This window comes from Dipodomys ordii, unplaced genomic scaffold (assembly GCF_000151885.1).
Source record: "Dipodomys ordii isolate 6190 unplaced genomic scaffold, Dord_2.0 Scaffold28, whole genome shotgun sequence".
NCBI lineage: Eukaryota > Metazoa > Chordata > Mammalia > Rodentia > Heteromyidae > Dipodomys > Dipodomys ordii.
Genome location: NW_012267244.1, coordinates 4,008,244 through 4,028,121, shown reverse-complemented (window position 1 = coordinate 4,028,121; position 19,878 = coordinate 4,008,244). Strand labels below are relative to the sequence as shown.

General features: G+C 33.0%; 1 protein-coding gene across 1 annotated transcript in view; it reads left to right on the top strand.

Moving 5' to 3' along the window:
* Positions 1-17,663, top strand: part of Rasa1 (RAS p21 protein activator (GTPase activating protein) 1) — a 70,546-nt gene extending 52,883 nt beyond the window's left edge. The window contains exons 14-25 of the mRNA XM_013015899.1: positions 1,211-1,368; positions 2,174-2,250; positions 3,527-3,699; positions 3,991-4,150; positions 5,349-5,491; positions 6,597-6,712; positions 7,631-7,717; positions 9,779-9,846; positions 12,386-12,474; positions 13,670-13,747; positions 15,286-15,420; positions 16,539-17,663. Coding sequence (XP_012871353.1) covers positions 1,211-1,368; positions 2,174-2,250; positions 3,527-3,699; positions 3,991-4,150; positions 5,349-5,491; positions 6,597-6,712; positions 7,631-7,717; positions 9,779-9,846; positions 12,386-12,474; positions 13,670-13,747; positions 15,286-15,420; positions 16,539-16,622 — 1,368 coding nt within the window. The 3' untranslated portion in view covers positions 16,623-17,663. The remainder of the gene's footprint in view (positions 1-1,210; positions 1,369-2,173; positions 2,251-3,526; positions 3,700-3,990; positions 4,151-5,348; positions 5,492-6,596; positions 6,713-7,630; positions 7,718-9,778; positions 9,847-12,385; positions 12,475-13,669; positions 13,748-15,285; positions 15,421-16,538) is intronic.
* The last annotated feature ends 2,215 nt before the right edge of the window (positions 17,664-19,878 follow it).

The following is a 19,878-nucleotide window of genomic DNA, read 5'->3' as shown; positions in this document are numbered from 1 at the left end:
TATGAACTACCTTGGACGACCCTTATTAAGGGAAATAAATCTTTTTTGGTATTTTAAAGTCTTACTGTTAGTCACAGGAAAAATAATAATTTCTTTATGAAAGAGAATGTTCTTTATATATCTATGCCAATTTATAGTCTGTTAACTTTTGAATAAATATTGAATAAAGTATTATTTATTCTCTCACTTAAAATAACAATACAAAGTCATTTTCCCTTTAAAAAGTTATCTTGAAAGATAAAACTAAAAGTATTTATTGAAAAGGTTCTCGATTTTTATGCTAATAATCCCAGTAAACCTTTGAGTTTTTTAAATTCTCTACTAGTTGTTTTTAAACCTACTGCATGATCTTCAGCTTCATTTAAAATGCTAAAGACTATCCTTTTGTGTATACAAAAAGGTAAGTTAGGCTTTCTCTTTATTTCCTTTGAACATTAGGGCAATTTTATATTTTCTACTTTTTTCTCTTTCCATTTAAAGTAATCTCAAGATTATTAGAAGGAATCAGGCAGATTGTGACATTCTTGTAATTTTTGAGGCAAGTTTAATATGTATTTATTGACCAAAGTGACTCTTAAATGATTTATAGGTATTTCCAATAAGTTTGTCAAATTTTATGTATTGTTCTAATAGAAGTTGGATAAATGATTAATATATAACCAATTAAATATTTCTTGTAACCTGAAGTCTAGTGCTTCTCCCAAGAATGGTTTATATACATAACTGTCATATATCTTCACTTAACTGGGAGTCTTATATGCTATGGAAAGGCAGCCTTAATTTTTGCAAATGAGGGAAAGTTAAGTCTTATGGAACTTAAAAAAATGATACACTTGTTAATAATATAATTACAACTAATATCTGAAGTACATTTCTTATAACAACCTGCAGTATTAGAAAGATGAGGGTCAAAGAGACAAATTTGTCCAATGTCACCCAAATAGTAGGTCATCAGGAGAGAAAGAGGGCCTGATAATAGGAGGGAGAAGATCTATGTGTTGGTACCCAAACTGTCAAGTAGTATAACATCTTTGGGTTTTTGTTCTTTTGGTTAAAGTCAGAATGTAAAATCAGTATTTTAAGAAACACCTTTTGGCAGTGGAATTCTTTCACTGGAATAAAATGTTTAAGATAAATATACTATAGTGTTAATTCAGGTGGTAACAGTTATTCTGTAAAACTGGGGCAATAATTTTTGTGTTTTTTTTAGGTCAGCAGCCTTGTTTTGCATATTGAAGAAGCCCACAAACTCCCAGTAAAACATTTTACTAATCCATATTGTAACATCTACCTGAATAGTGTCCAAGTAGCAAAAACTCATGCAAGGGAAGGGCAAAACCCAGTATGGTCAGAAGAGTTTGTATTTGAGTAAGTCTTATTTTATGATATTAAATCATTTTTGTAGTCATATTTACTTTTTTGTGTGTCTAAATTATCAGAATAAGGAATCCTGTCTGGTTGCTATTAACAGTTTTTTTTCTGTTGCATTTATTTATTTATTTATTTTTGGTTGTGGGGCTTGAACTCTGGGCCTGGGAACTTTCCCTGAGCTCTTCAGCTCAAGGCAAGCACTGTACCACTTGAACCACAGTACCACTTCGGATTTTCTTGTGGTTTGTTGGAGATAAGATTCTCACGGTGGGGGTGGGAGATGGGAAGGGAAGGGAAGGGGGAAACAAAGGAGGAGGCAACAGTGCTTGATGAGAAATGTACTCATTACCTTGCCCATGTAATTGTAACCCCTCTGTAAGGTATTTTCACAATTAAAAAAAAAAGAAACAAAAAAATCACATAGTACATTATAAATACATTAAAAACAATAGCAAGCAAGAAAGAAAAAAAGTCTCATGGATTTTTCTGCCCAGGGTGGCTTTGAACCACTATCCTTAGATCTCAGCCTCCTGAGTAGCTAGGATTACAGGTGTGAGCCACCAGCACCTAGGTTGATTTATCTTTATTAAGAAAGTAATATATGTCTTTATATTAACTTTGATGACAAGTGTGTAATTTGGTTATTGCCATTCTTGCCTGCCAAATAATAAAATATTTTGTGAATAGTTTTGGATATACCAAGCTTACATTTTTAGTACAAATACGGGGCTTATTGATAGTAGAACATAATGTAATTTGATGCCAGAACATTTTGTTAATTCTTTTTCTCTTTGCTCTTTAGTGATCTTCCTCCTGACATCAACAGATTTGAAATCACTCTTAGTAATAAAACAAAGAAAAGCAAAGACCCAGATATCTGTAAGTTGATACAGAAATTTTTTTAAGTTAAAAAGCATATTTTAGAGCTAGGATTGGGCTACACTATAGCATAGCAAGTGCAAGGCCCTAGGTTCAGTTCCTTTAGTGCAGTAAAAGAACAACCACCACAAAAAAAGAAGCAGCGTGTTTTACATATCTTAGAATTCATAATGAAATATCTTAAAATGAAAAATTAAAGGCAAATTCAAGCAAATTGAGATAGCTTCTTATTGTGCTTCTTATTTATTAAAGGAAAAGAGCAAATTGGATAAATTGTACATACTTTAAGGCTGAGTTCCTAAGACTAAAATACATACCTCTATTTTCTTCCTTAATGAATTAAGAACCAGAAAAATGGTTGTAGTTTTTTGTGGTACTCCTTCTCTTCCCTACTTTTTACTTTAGCTTTTGTCTACTTTATTATATGTAATTAGATTATATGCAAATAGGTATTCTATTTTAAAAATTACTTTAGAGCTAGAGATGTAGCTCACTGGTATAGCACTTGAATGCTGGGGCGCAGTTCATATACTAACATGCATGAAATCTTGAAATCAGTCCCTAATACTACTAAAAAAAAATCTTTACTGTATTTTATTATTCATTCTAATAGTTAATGTTCCTATTTCTTGTTCTGAGCAGCACATTTCTTTTCTTTACAGCCTGTTGGGAGAACAGATGACAGTAGGATTTAGCAATTCACATCAGGATGAATTAGGTTAATACCTTCTTAAAACGCAGACTTAGGGAAGGAATAGATAAGAATTAGCAGATAGATCAAAGTCTGAATTTGTCTGTATAAAATGTTTATAATTGCTGAACATTTTTAGAGGTTCTGCATTACTTTTATTATAAAAATAAATATTAATGACATATAAGGAAAACCATACCTTTTATTTCAACTATTTTTTTCTCTACCTTTTTACTTTCCTGTTATAAATCACCTTCAGGCTTATATCCTTGGGAGGGAGTTTTAACATTCCTAGGTTGCATTAGATCTTCCTTTTTATCACAAAAGCATTATTCGCTGTCACAGTACTCAGCACACTATAGTATAATTGATTTCTTGGCTAAACTTATTTCACAAAATTCAGAGACATGTCTTGATTATCATACCTTATATCCCTGCCTACCATGGTGTAGCACATAGACATACTAGCCTTTAGCAAATGAAGGAGGCAATTTAGTATTGAATTGGTGTTGTCAGTGATAATTTAACACTGGAGAAAACTGCATGTTTGGTTTTATACAGTAATCATGTGCTTTTCTTTCCAAGTATTTATGCGATGCCAGTTGAGCCGGTTACAGAAAGGGCATGCCACAGATGAATGGTTTCTGCTCAGCTCTCACATACCGTTAAAAGGTATTGAACCAGGATCCCTGCGTGTTCGAGCACGGTATTCTATGGAAAAAATTATGCCAGAAGAAGAGTACAGTGAATTTAAGGAGGTATTAAGTTATTTACCAGTCTGATTTTAATGACATGATTAGCAGAAACATTCAACAAAAGATCCATTAAGTTGAACATACTAATTTTATAATTCTAGTGACACAGTGGTCAAGATTAAAAACTTTGTTTTATTAGTTTTAAGATCCTAAGAGACCAGATATATGTAGACTACAAACTCATTCTATTTTTGATGAATTTATTCAATGGATCTCTTTTAACATAAGAACATATGAAAGAAGACCTTTCCTGTTCTGTGTGTTTTCAGCAGTCTTTTCTATTGTCATTTTTAGCTTATACTGCAAAAGGAACTTCATGTAGTATATGCCTTATCACATGTATGTGGACAAGACCGAACACTACTGGCTAGCATCTTACTGAGGATTTTTCTTCATGAAAAGCTTGAATCCTTGTTGTTATGTACACTAAATGACAGAGAAATAAGCATGGAAGGTAAAAGTTTGGATGTGTAATGTTAAAAACTGAGCTAACAAGATTTTATGTATCAAACATATAGGTTTTGCCTTTATATTACAGAATTAAATCATATTGCAAGTAAGTTTGTTTTATTTTTCCTTCATGAACAGCTGCAGTTGGTGTTAATCCATCTAGGTAACAGGCATAGGTAGAAGGATTGCAGTCTGAGGCTGGCCCATGCAAAAAGAGAAATTCTATTTGAAAAACTTCTGAAAGCAAAAGGAGCAGAAACTGAGACTCAACTGGTAGCATGCCTATCTAACAAGTACAAAGTCCTAAGTTTAAAACCCCAGCCTGTGATAACAACAAAAACTGCAATTGGGATGTCAACTTTAATGGGTTTAAGAGACTAATATTTCTAATATAAGTCCTGTCAGAGAAGAATTAGAAGATATAGAAAATGATTTCTGTGTCTGATCAATACTCCATAGCTTGATTAACAAAAATAGTTTTGATTATTTTCCATAGTCTCGTTTATTTTTGCTAATTTATTACATTAAAATTGGAGGTCAGATGTGTTTCATTTCTTTTGTAGTAGTTCTGAGGTCATTGGACATACAAGATTTTTAACAATTTACTGTGTCAGAATAATCCAATTTATCCTCATACTTTGGCTCAGTAAGAGTTCTTGCTTGTGAATTCCCTGAATAACTGACAAAGTCTAAAATTATAAAAACTCTAAAAATACCAAAATTTGTTAAGAGTAGGTAAAATGGTGGTATTGTCTTGTATTATATTTAGTTCATTAAAATTTTACTAAAACTTAATATAATGTTTATTTAACATAATGTTTAATACGTTTTGTCTAATAATTCATTATGAGACAATGCTTTCTTTTATGTGCAAATGAACTCATACTTTTAAAAGCATGAAATAGGTAGTCTGCAAAGTAGTCTTTCCTTCTGTTTTTACTAACTGGCTAACTGATGTTAGACACATAACATAACCACTGTAAGACTTCATATTTTGTTACATGAACAGTGGTGTTTGTCCTTCCCATTTATGATCTAATACATACACTGGTAACATAAGTTGATAGAAACATAGTATGTTATAGGCATTATTTGATTGCTACATAAACTCACTATTGAGGAAAAATAAAAATGTTAAATTACTAATTTGATCATATCAATACAGTTCTCTACAAATAATCTTGATGTAAATCTTGGTGTAGATGAAGCCACTACCCTATTTCGAGCCACAACACTCGCAAGCACCTTGATGGAACAGTATATGAAAGCCACTGCTACACAATTTGTTCATCATGCTTTGAAAGACTCCATCTTAAAGATAATGGAGAGTAAACAGTCTTGTGAGGTAAGAATATTACCTTTTAGTGTTTGAGTAAATAGCATATTTAATGAGAAAGTTATACAGCAAATTATATTTTAAGAAAAATTATTACGTTTCTAAAATCAATTCTGAAAGCAGTTACTCCAGCTGCAATATAGTTATTAAAATGTTATACAAAATAGCCTTTTAAAAAAGGACATACTTGAGGGCTGGGATACAGCTCAGTGACAGAGCAATTACCTAGTACTTATGAAGCCCTGAGTTGAACTCCCAACAGCAAACATACGAAGTACTTGACTTGGTATTAGAAACCACTAACTTTTGTGGTATTTTGTCATTTTTCCTACTGTACTATCAAGTATAGCCTGCCTACTTTTGGAAACTGTGCAAAATAAATAGTCCCAAAAACTTTATGGAGACTATTGTAAAGATTGAATATTCCTTGTCCAAAATGGTAGGGAAGTGCTTCAGATTTGCGGGTCTTTCCTGCTATAATTAGGTGTTTTGGGCACAGGACCCAAATCCAAACATGAAACTCACTTCTTTCATGAATGTCTTAATACACGTAGCCTTATGACTGCCCCTTCATATGAGATCAGGTGTAAAACTTTCTCATATGGCAACATGTCAGCACTTAGACAGTTTGGATTGTTGTATTAGAAATGCTTAATTGTAAATCCTAATATGTAGGTTGAAGGTTTTGTGGAAAGATGGAGATAAATGAAAGTCAAAATCATTTTCTAAGATGATTAAGGCTTCAGTATGAATTCATAATAAACTTAAAATTTTGAATCTCATTCAAAATATCAGGTGGCTAGTCTCAATGATAGAAAAATTACAAAGGAAGGTACTCAGTTTAAATTTTTAGATTGGTACACAATTAATATAGGGGATTAGTTTTAATGCCAATAGCTGACAAATATTCCTGCACCAAGTTGTGAATTCTTACTAGTAACTTAAAGGGAAGAAATGAGTGATCTAGTTTGGAAATATAGGAAACGGCATAGTTATTATGAAGCATGACAATATATAACAGGAGGAATAACTTTGAAGAGGGCAGTGTTTGCTTATGATAATTTGAAATTATTATTACCATGATGCATTTATATTGATTTGTTCCTTCTCTTAGTTAAGTCCATCAAAGTTAGAAAAAAATGAAGATGTGAACACTAACTTAGCACACTTATTGAACATCCTTTCAGAGCTTGTGGAGAAAATATTTATGGCTTCAGAAATACTTCCACCGTAAGTGGTGAACTTTTCATTTGGCAAGAAATTGTCTAACCTTTATTTTTAAAAAGAAATATTTTTTCTAAAATATATGATAGCTTTCTTTTGTCCTGAAAAAGTTGTTTTTAAACTATGAATGTTTAATAAAAGTGAAAAATATAAGGAAATACTAAAAGTAGAGTGAATGCTAGATATTGTGGTATATACTTATAATCTTAGCACTTGAGTGGCTGATGCAGAATTGTGAGATTTCTGAATTTGGAGATGATTCTTATTAAAAAGAACAAACAAAAATAATGAAATAGCCACATTCATTAAAATAAACCATGTTTTTACAGGCTGATGTCTCATATATATAGAAATGTTTACATAAGATATAGAGGAGTCATACAGTTCTATAGAGAAATTTATAAATATAAAATAATTATATATAAGATGAATGATGAATAGAAGCTTAGGGAACAAATAAAGTGTGGAAGATTTCTCTACATTTAGTCTATCTATACTTTCTTTCTCAAAATGTACACTAGAGTCTAAGTATGGCTCAGTGATACAGGACCCGACTACTAGATATGAGACCCTAGGTTCAAGGTTCAATCTCTACCCCTAAAAAAAAAAAAAAAGAATATACTTGCTTCATACTTTTAGATAATGCATAATTTAAAATTAATGATTACAAACAGTTGTGTTAGAAACTGGTTTGTGCTTAGTAAGCTTTTAAATAAGTAGCTATGTATCCTCAAGTTTTAAATTACTTTAAAAGTTCAAAGTAGGTTTCTACCTTGGAATTCTTACATAGTACAATTACTTTGGTAGGGAGTGGAAGGCTAATCACATTAAAATGTAATACTTAAGTATAAATTGAGTTTTGTCTGCCATGAGATTAGTATTTAGTTGCTTTCTGTATTGAGATGGTTATGTTATTTTTGGCAGGACACTGAGATATATTTATGGGTGTTTACAGAAATCTGTTCAGCACAAGTGGCCTACAAATACCACCATGAGAACAAGAGTTGTTAGGTAATGTTCAGTACTTCAATTATTACATAATTGTATATAGCACATACTGATTTGTGTATGTATTATATAAAGTTATATGTGAGAAAAAAGAGATTTAGTGATGAGAACAAAGAGAAATAATGGAACCATTATGTTTTAGTTTGTCTGTAACAAAATCAGTATCTCCAGCTAATTTTCAACCAGTGCCATTTTCATTCTGCTCATTGAAGAAGAGTCATCAGAAGTGTAGTTGGGTGTGGTAATGCATACCTGTAATCTCAGTAGTTGGGAGGCTGAGCAAGAGGGGTTCACTAGTTCAAGGACAGCATGGGCTACACTTTAAGATACTATCTAAAAAAGAAAAAAAGAACTGGTGCTTTGGCAGGTCATGGAATTTGATACCTTGTTCTAGCTTATTTGTCCAATGTGGAAGCAGATTTGAGGATGCTAAATTGTCTAAAGTTAACAGTGAATATATCTAAGGCAGAACTGAAACAAACCTAAAATCAACCTAGTATCTTTCATATCATTGTTGGAAAATTTTCCTTAGTGCAGCCGAACTGTTGTGACAAGTACAAACAACTCAGAAAATACAACATTTTACCTAATACAATTCATTATGTAACCTCCAGTTACATGAAATCTCAGAAAAAGGACAGTATATTATACAACAATCTGAATTTTGTTTATTGACTGCTTTTTGCAGATAAAAACTTCTTGAGAGCCCAGAAGCATAGTCAATAGTAGAGCACTCTCCTAACATGATTGGGGTACTGGTTTGATCCTTAGCATTAACAAAATATCTGTTAGCTGTAGGAAAAATAAAAGCTAAGGATTCTCTCTCATTTTTTTTGTGTTTTTTTTTCTTTAGAGGTAATTATGAGGAAACAAAGAATTACAAGCACATTTATGTATATGTATTGTGGAAATTAAAGTGCTCAATAAACTTAAGTTTTAAACAACTAAAATTGCTTAGCAAATATAGCAGGAAAACCTGCAGTGCTGACTGTTTAATGTAACAGGATGTTTTTGGTGGAAATCATCTTCCACATAATGGTGTGTTTTAATAAGCTTTTAAATATGTCTTAAGCAGCTATGTGTCCTTCTTGAGTTTTAAATTACTCTAAGTTCAAAGTAGATTTCTACCCTGGAATTCTTACATAGTACAATGTAGTGACCAAGTCAAATTTCAATTTCATACACCCCTCACTTGAATACAATTTTTTTTCAAATTTTCAAGTTAAAATTTATTAAAGAATTGTCATGGTTTAGATAAAAGATACAACTGTAAAAACTTGAGGCCAAAATTAGTAAGCTGACATATGTTTGAAGGCAAATGCTGTCAAGCTGTATTGCCACTCTTAGAAAAGAACAGCAGAGTGGGAATTTCTAATAGGCTTAGATTTATACTCAGTTTTGGTGTATTTTTTTTTGTGGTTTAACAAGTTTTTAAATTAGACTCCTGTTACTTTCTTATTCAGAAAGCTTCCAGAATTTCATTGTCATATTATACATATTCTTTTATCAAGGATTTGGTGATAGTAGCCATCGGTTCCCATTCATTCTTAGCAACAAAATTAAAACAGGTATATAGCCAACAGGTTGTACAACAGACTTTACTGTTTAAATAAGTTTTAGAAGAAAGAAAAGGGAGAGAATGTGAGTTTTGGAATCTTAGAGAACTGTGTCTAGTAAAGGTTTAATTCTTATAGTATTTCAGAAATTCAAAGGGTTCTTAAGTATGCTGCTTCCTCTAGAAGTCTAGAATAAACATCAGTGACACAGTAAATGCTAATGGTAAACTTAACATCATTCCAAAGCTAATCTAAAATTCCAGATTTGGAAAAGTACATTCAAGAAGATATAGTTGTTAAAACATAAGTCTGGCTTAATATCTTCTTCTTTTGTTAAAATAAGTGAAGCATTACACTAAAATATAAGTTTAGTGTAATGTTTTCTTAAAGATTTTTTTCCTATGTAAATTCACAGTAAAGGCAATGGTTCTGCAAGGTTTAAAAAATCTGTTTATTATTTTAGTGTAAAATATAAAATAATTTTCTCAAAATTTTCCCTCCCATTCAGTGGTTTTGTTTTTCTTCGGCTTATTTGCCCTGCCATCCTGAATCCACGGATGTTTAATATCATCTCAGGTAATTAGCTTTTCATACATTTTGAAATGAAAGAAATCAGAACAGTGTCATACTGTTTGGTAAGAATACTGTTTTCCTGTTAAAATTTGATTTTTAAACAATTACCTAATTCCAAGAAGACTCCCTTTTTTTTCTACTTAACAAGGCAGCAATATATTCACTGTACTTAATATCTCTACATAGTTTCAACCTTTTCTGAAGACTTAATGTACAGTTTGGGCTTTTAAAATTTGAGAAGAGTTTTAGTGTGCTTAGTCTCAGCTAGACTACTAGAAGCTAGAACTGAATACTTGTACGGTAGCTCCCTGGCACCACTGAGGTATGGAAGTGGTGCAACCAATAGCCAGTTTTATCTAGAACCCACTACCATGGCAAAGGAAGGCATCAGTGCTAAAGGTGTAATGTATGTGAATACTGTTTTACAAGAGGTGCCAAAGCTGCCCTCATTCACAATGGCCCTAGAACATGGGAATTCCCAAAGCTGTCAAAACCTTAGACCTGTTTCAAACACTTGGATCCAGCTGTAACAAGCCAGTGTATGTCAAGTTGATGGAGGCCCTTATTGCTGAATACTCTCACTAAGGTTGATCATGACAAGAAATTAGGGAATAAGTAGGCAAAACTGACCAACAGAGAAAACCCTGAGATGGGGTTGGTTGTATCCATGTAGTCCTTAAGAACTATGGCAGTCTCTCAAGCCAACAATGTCATCGGAAAGCACTTCAAATGCAAGAAATAATTAAGTTGGCTTTAAACAAACAAAAAGTAGCCCTGGTTGAAGACTTTTGTCATCAATTTATATCATGTTAATTGGCCATTTTAAACTCCAGCAATCCTGATTCAGTTTTGCTTATTGCCCATAAATTCATTGTGAAATGACTTTCAGATTTATGAGCAGAAAAAAGATAGCTAGTATTTTTAAATGTTGTGCTAACATAAATCATTTTTATTTTAACCCAGTAAACCTAAAAGTTGAGTTAAAATCCTTGATTTGGACATCATAGTTTTGGCCTCCAATCACAGCATTTGGGAGGTTAAGAGGATTCCAGAATATGAGGCTAGCACACTGGGCTACATAGTTAGAATGTGGGCTCATACCCCCCCCCCCAATTTTTTTTTTGAAAACAGCATGGAGGCACACATGTAGTTCAAGTAATCGGGAAAGTGAGGAGGAAAGACCCTTTCACCTCAAAAAATTTAAATTATTACTTTTGTAGCCATCACATTAAAAATTATAAGTTGAGCACCACTGTCTGTACCTAGAGGAGGTACAGCTTCCTTTAGAGACTGAGACTTGGAGGATCAAAGTTGAAGTCAACCTTACAGCATTTACTGTTAAGTAAATATGTTAGGGTTCATTTTTATAGCCATGAATACTTTATTTACATTCCACTATGGTTATTTTGTTTTTTGGGTTTTTTTTGTCGGTTGTGGGGCTTGAACTCTGGGCTTGGGTACTGTCCCTGTGCTCTTCAGCTCAAGGCAAGTGCTCTACAGCTTGAGCTGCAGCACCACTTCCAGTTTTCTGGTGGTTTATTGGAGATAAAGAGTCTCACAGACTTTCCTACCGGGGCTGGCTTTGAATTGCGATTCTCAGATCTCAGCCTCCTGAGTAGCTAGGATTACAGGTATGAGCCACCGAAGCCTGGCTCCATTATGTTTTAATAGGGAAATCTTTCCTGAGCTTTGAAATATTTTTAAAGTTTAATATATTTTATAATTTCTCCTTAAAATATAGTAGAACCTCACAGACTTTTTGTTTTATACATCTTTAAAGTCAGTTAGTGGACTGCAAATAATGATGTAGGCAGGATATTCCTTAGATTACAGTTGTTAACCCAGATGGATTGAAATTAGCTTTGTGAGTTGCCCTGAAAGATTTTTGGAGTGAGTCTGTGTGGTACTATATAAATCAGACTTTGTGAGGCATTTTGAAATATTATCCCTTTGGGAATTGTTGAATTTTATAGTACCCCTTACATCTCCCTAGCTTTTCCCTTAAGTTCTTTTGGGCTGAGTGCAGTGGTACATACTTAAAATCCCAGCTATATCAAATAGAAAGTACTATCAGAAAGGTTAAGGCAAAATAGGGCTGGGGCATGTCCAAAGTGTAGAGTACCTGCCTAGCAATAATGAGGAGTCAAAGGGGTCCTAAGTTAAATACCTCAGGACCCAAAAACTGAAGTTCATTTGAACTAGACAAGTTGTACAACATTACAATTCAAATAGGCCTGAATAGAAAAATATTAATAGGAGGCTGGGTAGGTGGCTCAGTGGTAGAGTGCTTGCCTTGCACGCATGAGGCCCTGGGTTCGATTCCTCAGCACCACATAAGCAGAAAAAGCCAGAAGTGGAACTGTGGCTCAAGTGGTAGAGCACTAGTCTTGAGCTGAGCTGAGGGACAGCACCCAGGCCCAGAGTTCAGGCCCCATTACTGGCAAAAAAAAAAAAAGAAAAACATTAATATCTAAGTTTATAATATTTTTCACCTGGAAGTATCTTTGGAGTTATCTTTAGTTGTGCCTAAATTTTCTTACAGATTCTCCATCTCCAATTGCTGCAAGAACACTGATACTAGTGGCTAAATCTGTGCAGAATTTAGCAAATCTTGTTGAATTTGGAGCTAAGGTAAAAACCTATTTTAATACTTTAAGTGTAATTTGTGAATGAAGTATTCACATTATAAAACTATCAAATATACTTTAATTTTTCAGCAAAGGTATGTCATAAACTCACACTTTCAACAGTGTAACTAAAATACAGCATTTTATTCATTATACAACGTAATTCTTCAAGGGCAATTGGTTCAGATTCTTGTATTTTAAATATAAAGTCACTGAGCAGTTTTAAATTGTAATCATTTATTTCACAATAAAAATTCACTATAAACCTAAAAATATATATTCGAATGAGTTTTTAAAGCAGGCAGTCATTACCAAAATGTGAAACAAGTAAAACAAATGAATATTTTGGTTAGAATCATATTGTCACAAACTTTTCTTGCTTAAAATCTGACTAGTTTCTTGTAAACCTGGAAACATTTAACTTTATAATATGCTACTATGTAAATATCATACAGTCCTTAGATACTTAAAGGAATTTCAATTTATCACCGTTATTGCCATAACGAATATCCATATACACTCCCTTTTACACTTGTCCATTTCCTAACCTTTGGAGGATTCATAATTGAATTAAATACTATTAGGATTTAGCAATATAAGGTATTTTTTTCTCCTGACAGGCTTGTGAGAAATTAGATCTTTTTAAATTTTTTTCCGTATGATAGCCATATTACTTGTTTATTAGACTTTATTAGACTTATATGTCTGCATCTTTTGGATTACCTATTGAGGTCTTCAGGTTATTTTTATAAAACTGACTTTAAGAATTTGTGTTAAAAATTACCCTTTTATGTTTTATAGTGTATTTTTAAGTGGCTTAGGATTTTAAGCAGTTTACATATACTGGTTAACATTTGAATTTACCTGAATCCTGAAGCTGATTACGTTTTTTTTTTCTCATTGTAGTTCTTCTTGCCTTCTTTGTAATTTCCTATAAAAAGTGCTGGGTTTATAAGTTCTGTTTCAATAATCCTTTTTCAATGCATAAATAAGCAATTTGTGTCTTCAGACTATATCCTATGAATTGTATTTGGGCACAGATTTTTCTTCTACAGATGGAAAATAAACTGTCTTATGATTAAACTCTCATAATGTGATGTTACTGATAGATAGCAGACTTATAAAAACTGGATGTAGTTTTTGTTAATAGATCAGCCAATTGTTTCTAAGACAAATGGCAAGCTTTTTTTTTTTTAAAGGAGCCTTACATGGAAGGTGTCAATCCATTCATCAAAAGTAACAAACATCGTATGATCATGTTTTTAGATGAACTTGGGGTATGTATGTAGTTTTCAACTCTTTTAAGAACCATACTTTATAGCAGAACCCATTTAAGCAACAATCTTTAGATTTTTCTATATAGAAGTAACAAAAACATTTCTGCTTTTTCAAAAATATTTCACTGTTACTTGTGTGTAAGCATTTATTTATACACTAAATAGTATCCATTGTACCTTTTGTAGTTTGTATTGTCATTAATAATCTTTTCCACTATTTTTATTACTTTTAGAATAGTTACAATAGGATTTGAACAAGGTGAAAAATGTAGTTCTAACCAAACTCACTAAGTACAGTAATCTGCCTTATTTGTCTTTATACAGTTTTAAGGAAGTGCAGTAAAAATATTGTAATGCACATTTTACCTCGTTTAGTTGAAGCAGAGAAGCCCTTAATTATATGCTGCCTGAACATAAACTATTTTTCCTTAATGGAGTGTCCCTGGACCAATATGCCCACAGATACTAACAGTCTGCTACTATAAATAGACTGGAGAATGAGTTTTCTTGTGGCTTTTAATAACATTTTTAATATAATGTGTCTTGATGTTTTAAATTATTCATGTTATTCATGAAGTACTTTGAGATCTTTGGATGTGTAAAATTAATGTTTTTCAGTAAAACTGAAGTTTCAGTTATAGAGCCGGGGGCCAGTAGCTCACACCTGTAATCCTAGCTACTCGGGAGGCTGAGATCTTATGATTATTGTTCAAAGCCAGCCAGGGCAGGAAAGCCTTTGAGATTCTTATCTCCAATTAACTATCAGAAAACCAGAGGTGGCGCTGTAGCTCAAGTGGTAGAGTGCTTGCCTTGAGCTGAAGAGCTCAGGAATAGCGCCCAGGCCCAGAGTTCAAGCCCCACAACCAACAAAAAATAAAAATAAAAAATAAATAAGATGCATGGATTTGGTGTTCCACTACATTCAGTGTGTGATTGTCAGTGCCTCATTTGGCTTTTGTAAGTAATAATACTATGATATAAAATTAAAAGTTATAATTTCTAAGACCCTATATTTCTCAGTATAGTTAAATTCTGTGAATTGTATTACCTTTTTAGACACTAAGTCAGTTTAAAGTATATAATTTAGTTTATATAGTGAAAATATTTTAACACTTCAATAGTGCAACTTCTTATATGCTGATGTTTTTGTAGACTGTAGTAAAGTGAGATTCTGTCTGAATTTTAAATTTAAATTATATTTAATCTAGATTAGCAGTTAATAACTGTATTTAGTGTATACTCTTAGTTCTATAAAAACTACTTACAGATATGTAGCTGTTAGGTAACCTATTGTTTTAGGATGAAAAGAATATTCAGATTCCCTGTGGAAGAAAATGGAACTTAGCTTTCATGTAAATACAGGTATATATTCTACACTAATAAGAAGCTTTTTAATCTTAAGGGGAAATTTTGAAATTAATATCATTCTTAACAGAAATGTTATGTTAAAACTTATATCTACTATACCCAGTTAGCATCATTCAGAAGAAAATACCAGTATATTGATTTCTAAATGGAGTTTTATAATTCCTTTAAAGAATGTACCTGAACTTCCGGACACTACAGAACATTCTAGAACTGATTTGTCACGTGATTTAGCAGCACTGCATGAAATTTGTGTGGCTCATTCAGATGAACTTCGAACACTTAGTAATGAACGTGGTGTACAGCAGGTAGGTTTTTGAAAATGGTGGTATACCCACACTCTTAACAGTGTAAGTAAAAAAGCAGATGAGCTAAAGTAAGTCAATAGTGAGGTAATTTTTTTTCCATAACAGTTGCTGTCTCAGGCAATGGATGACAAAAATGATTCTCAAATTGTGAAACATGTGAGATTTAGAAAGTATGACAAAAAAGTGCCACACTAGTTTTCAAGGCTAGACCTTAGAATACTGGGATCAAATAGGAATTCAAAGAACATAGTGTTCAAGAAACTCTAATCAATATTAAGACTTTAGTTAAAAGTAGACTGGGATATATTTCAAGAGGGACTAGAAATTAAAAGGGCCTAATTAATATTGTATTAAGACATGGAAATAACTTATTTGCATTCTTAATTGTCTTTGTGTGGATAAAGACAACTGACATAAAGTCACACAGGTGAAGTTTTGTTAATCAAGACACATTTCTGGCTAGCTTAATACAAGGTTTCTGAGTATACAGTGAATGTTGTTACTGCACTGGCTAATCACTTGACTGACAGGGACTTTGCAAAAGATCTTAAAGCACTAAGTTTAGCAATTCTGAATTTTTCCTAATCTAAGATTCTAGAATTGTCAAGTCCTTCCTTACCTTCTGCCAAGTGTGGATAGCAGTTTTGTTGAGTTCTATATTAAATTTATTTTTTGCTGTTTCTGGGCTTTTTACTCAGGGCCTAAGCTGCTTTGTGCTCAAGGCTTATTGCTGTACCACTAGCGTCACAGTGCCACTTCTGGCACTGTACCCAGGCTGGCTTTGAACTGAGATACTCAGACCTCAGCCTCCTGAGTAGGTAGAATTATAGCATGAGCCTCTGGTGCCTAGTTTACATTTTATTTTTAATGGTTATTGTTTATCTTCAGAATACTTCGATCTGACAACAAAAAATGATAAGTGAATATCTGTGCAAAGTTTTTCCACCTTGGCTGTAGGTAAACATGTTCAGTATAGGTCTGATTACTAGCAACAGTTTTATGCTTTGAGTAAAAAGTTGATATCTTATAGATACCTTTACTTTGACACAGCTTTTTCCAATCCAGGTTTCCATCCTGACATTTTGACTAAGTTATCATTTATTTATTATTCTGTTTAGCATGTACTGAAAAAGCTCCTGGCTATAACAGAACTGCTTCAACAAAAACAAAACCAGTACACAAAGACAAATGATGTCAGGTAGCAGCTTTCATCCTGGTGTCCTGCATGGATTCAGCATGCCCTTCATGGTAATTCACATCAGTATATTTCCTTTGCTCTTGCCAAAAAATAGCACACCTTTCCACATTCCAGTGATGTGTGAGCTATGCAAACAAAACCCAAGATTCTGCTGGTGAATAATGGACCAGCAACTTTGTAAGCTATCTGTGCAGGATATTTGCACTTTTTCCACTTGGAATCTTTACCAAACTCTGAGCCTTGGTGTACAGATCACCTTTCACAAAAAAAAAAAAAAAGAAAGAAAAAAAAAAGAAGCTACAACTGTGTCTTGAACTATGAGAATATATTTTCAGTACATCCAATTGCCAAAGTTTTGCTGTCTCTTGGAAAAAGAACTATGAAATCAACTGACAAGGAAAAACATTCTCTATTAACAACTGAGTATAACTGGATTGCGGACTGTTATTACTACTTCTTGATTGAGAATATGACCATTTGACTGTTCAATGACTTTATTTGTATTTACAGTTTCCAGAGTTTGCCATTCTAATCGGAACAATCTTTGCTGTATACTTTTTTAAAAATACTGTGCTACTTTTTCTGGAACTGTTAAAATATTCAGAATGGATCTATTGTTCATCAGCTTTATTTTTAAACATACCACTTATTTTGTTGAATTGTCAAAGACTGTATTTAGATCTCATAATGCTTTTTGTTAAATGTTTACAACAGTAAATAAGTTTGAATTCAATAAATATTATTGGTCTTCGTATTGATCACTGCATGTTACCTTTTCAGCCACTTTCTACATTGCCAATTTCTTTTATGTAAAACACAAACTAAAATGCTTTTGTTAATTAATTCTCATCAGTTTGTGTTTGTGCTATCCATTTCATTATACAACTTCATCAACCACTTAACTTACCCATCTTTGAATTTGACTACTTGTTATTATCTGCTGGATATTTAGTTTGTATAGTTTTATTTGCTTCTGTGTGTGTATGTGTATTTTTGTGAAATATTCACAGGGTTAAGTTAAAATAAAACCAAGGGATATCTTGCACAATTGATTAATTTCATCTAAATACACTAACCATTTTAATTTCATTATGTTCTTCCTTTAGGAGCAGTTCAGACTTTAGCCCCAGAACAAGCCCAGGGAGAATATGAAATTTCAGACCAGTATTTTGGCTAATGGTCTATTTATTTTTTATTCATTTTATATATGTATATATATTCATATTATATATATATATATATATATACATGCATATATACAAATATGCATAAACATTTCTATGTTCTGTAATATTTCCTTCCAAAATTTGGTATAGGAGGTAGTACACACAAAAAAATTAAGGTAAATTATCACTAGTAACCAAAGTAGGTAAGATAGGAACCAAGAAGCTGCGGACAATCAGTTCCATCAATAAAAAAAATATTCCAAAGGCCAAGATTCCAAGACAATATCTGATTTTATTTGTCTGATATGTAAAATATGGGGGAAATTAAGTAGTTCAGGATTTATTTAGGATGAAATCTCAGGTCTCCTTCATGTGAGGCAAGTGTTCTACAAATAAGTAATAATCACAACCCTTAAGTGCTTAAAGTATGTCTGCTTATAGTTTTCAACTGCAAAATATTTGTCTTTTTTTTTGGGGGGGGGGTCCGGTCGTGGGGCCTGAACTCTGGGGCTGGGTGTTGTCCCTCAGCTCTTCAGTTCAAGGCTAGCGCTCTACCACTTGCGCCACTGCGCCACTTCCGGCTTTTTTCTTTTTGCTTATGTGATGCTGAGTAATCGAACCCAGGGCCTCAGGCATGCAAGGCAAGCGCTCTACCACTGAGCCACCTTCCCAGCCCCCAATGCAAAATATTTCTGTGGAGGCAGCTAGTCTTAGCTACAAGTACAGTTCCAACCGTCAATACAGTTCCTTCCTTCCCTTTTATATTGATGCTTATGACTTTTCCTGTGCTTTCTGCCATTCCTCTTGCTTTCTAATGTACAGCAGTAACATCCTCTACTGTTTGTTGGTTTATAGGATGAAGGCTGACAAGAAGTGATATGGACTAGTTGATGTGGACACAGAACCCAAAATATTTAACAGAGAAAAAAGTCCAAACTAGTGTGAGGCAATTTAGGTTGCTCCCACTACTTAAAATTACAGTTTTTAGCCATACTTATTCCTCATCCTAAATACTTCTTTTTCTGCCATTTATTTAAAAGCACAAATCTGAGAATCTTACCCCATTTTTTAAATGTTAATGACTGTTGTCTCTTCAATAGGAATGGGAAACTTGTTACTTTGTAGGAGGCCCTTACAGTAACTATATTGAAATGAAGTCTCTCAGACATTAACCTTGATGATGCCAAATTTAGTGATCTGAAAAGGAAACAATAAATGGAGTCTTTTGCAGTTATGTCTGTAAATTAGTATAATTTAGCATGGGTTATTCTGGGTAATTATAAACTCTGATTTCTTCTCCTTTGATTTCATAGAGCTCCATTTTGTAATTTTTTAATCCCAGTATGAGCAAGAAACCAAAAAATATGAAAACAAAAAATAATTTAAAATACAAAATATTAGAGATAAATATGGATTTAGGAAACATGATCACACATTAAGAATGTTACCTACCCTCATGGAAAGTACAGCCTGGGTACAGCGAGTTTTAAGTCATGTGTATTCATAAGATTTAATTAGATCCAAGGCAAATGAATTTTTCAGCATTTCCTTGAGCTGACTTTTCAGAAAAGCAATTCATCTGATAGACACACATTCACAACTATTTTTTACAATGAATAAAGGGTTTATTATAAACAACTTAAATGTTATTTATTGTGCATTAGTGTACAGTATTATTTTCTACATGGTGAATTGGTAAAAAATTTAAAACCTACCAGTCTACAGCTGTCCCAATTTATACCTAAGTAATTTGATGCCAGTGTTTCTCTCTCTCTCTCTTTATATATATATATATATATATATATAAAAATATATATATTATTATTATTGTTGTTGTTTTTGGTCAGTCATGGGGCCTGAACTCTGGGCCTGGGCACAGCTCCTAAGCTCTTCAACTCAAGGTTAGCGTTCTACAACTTGAGACACAGCACCACTTCTGGTATTTTCTGCTTATGTGGTGCTGAGGAACTGAATCCAGGGCCTCATGCATGTGAGGCAAGCATTCTACCACTGAGCCACCTTCCCAGCCTTGTTTTTATATTTTGTATCAGCATTTTTCAATTTGAAATAAGTACCTTGTACACATTTAATATG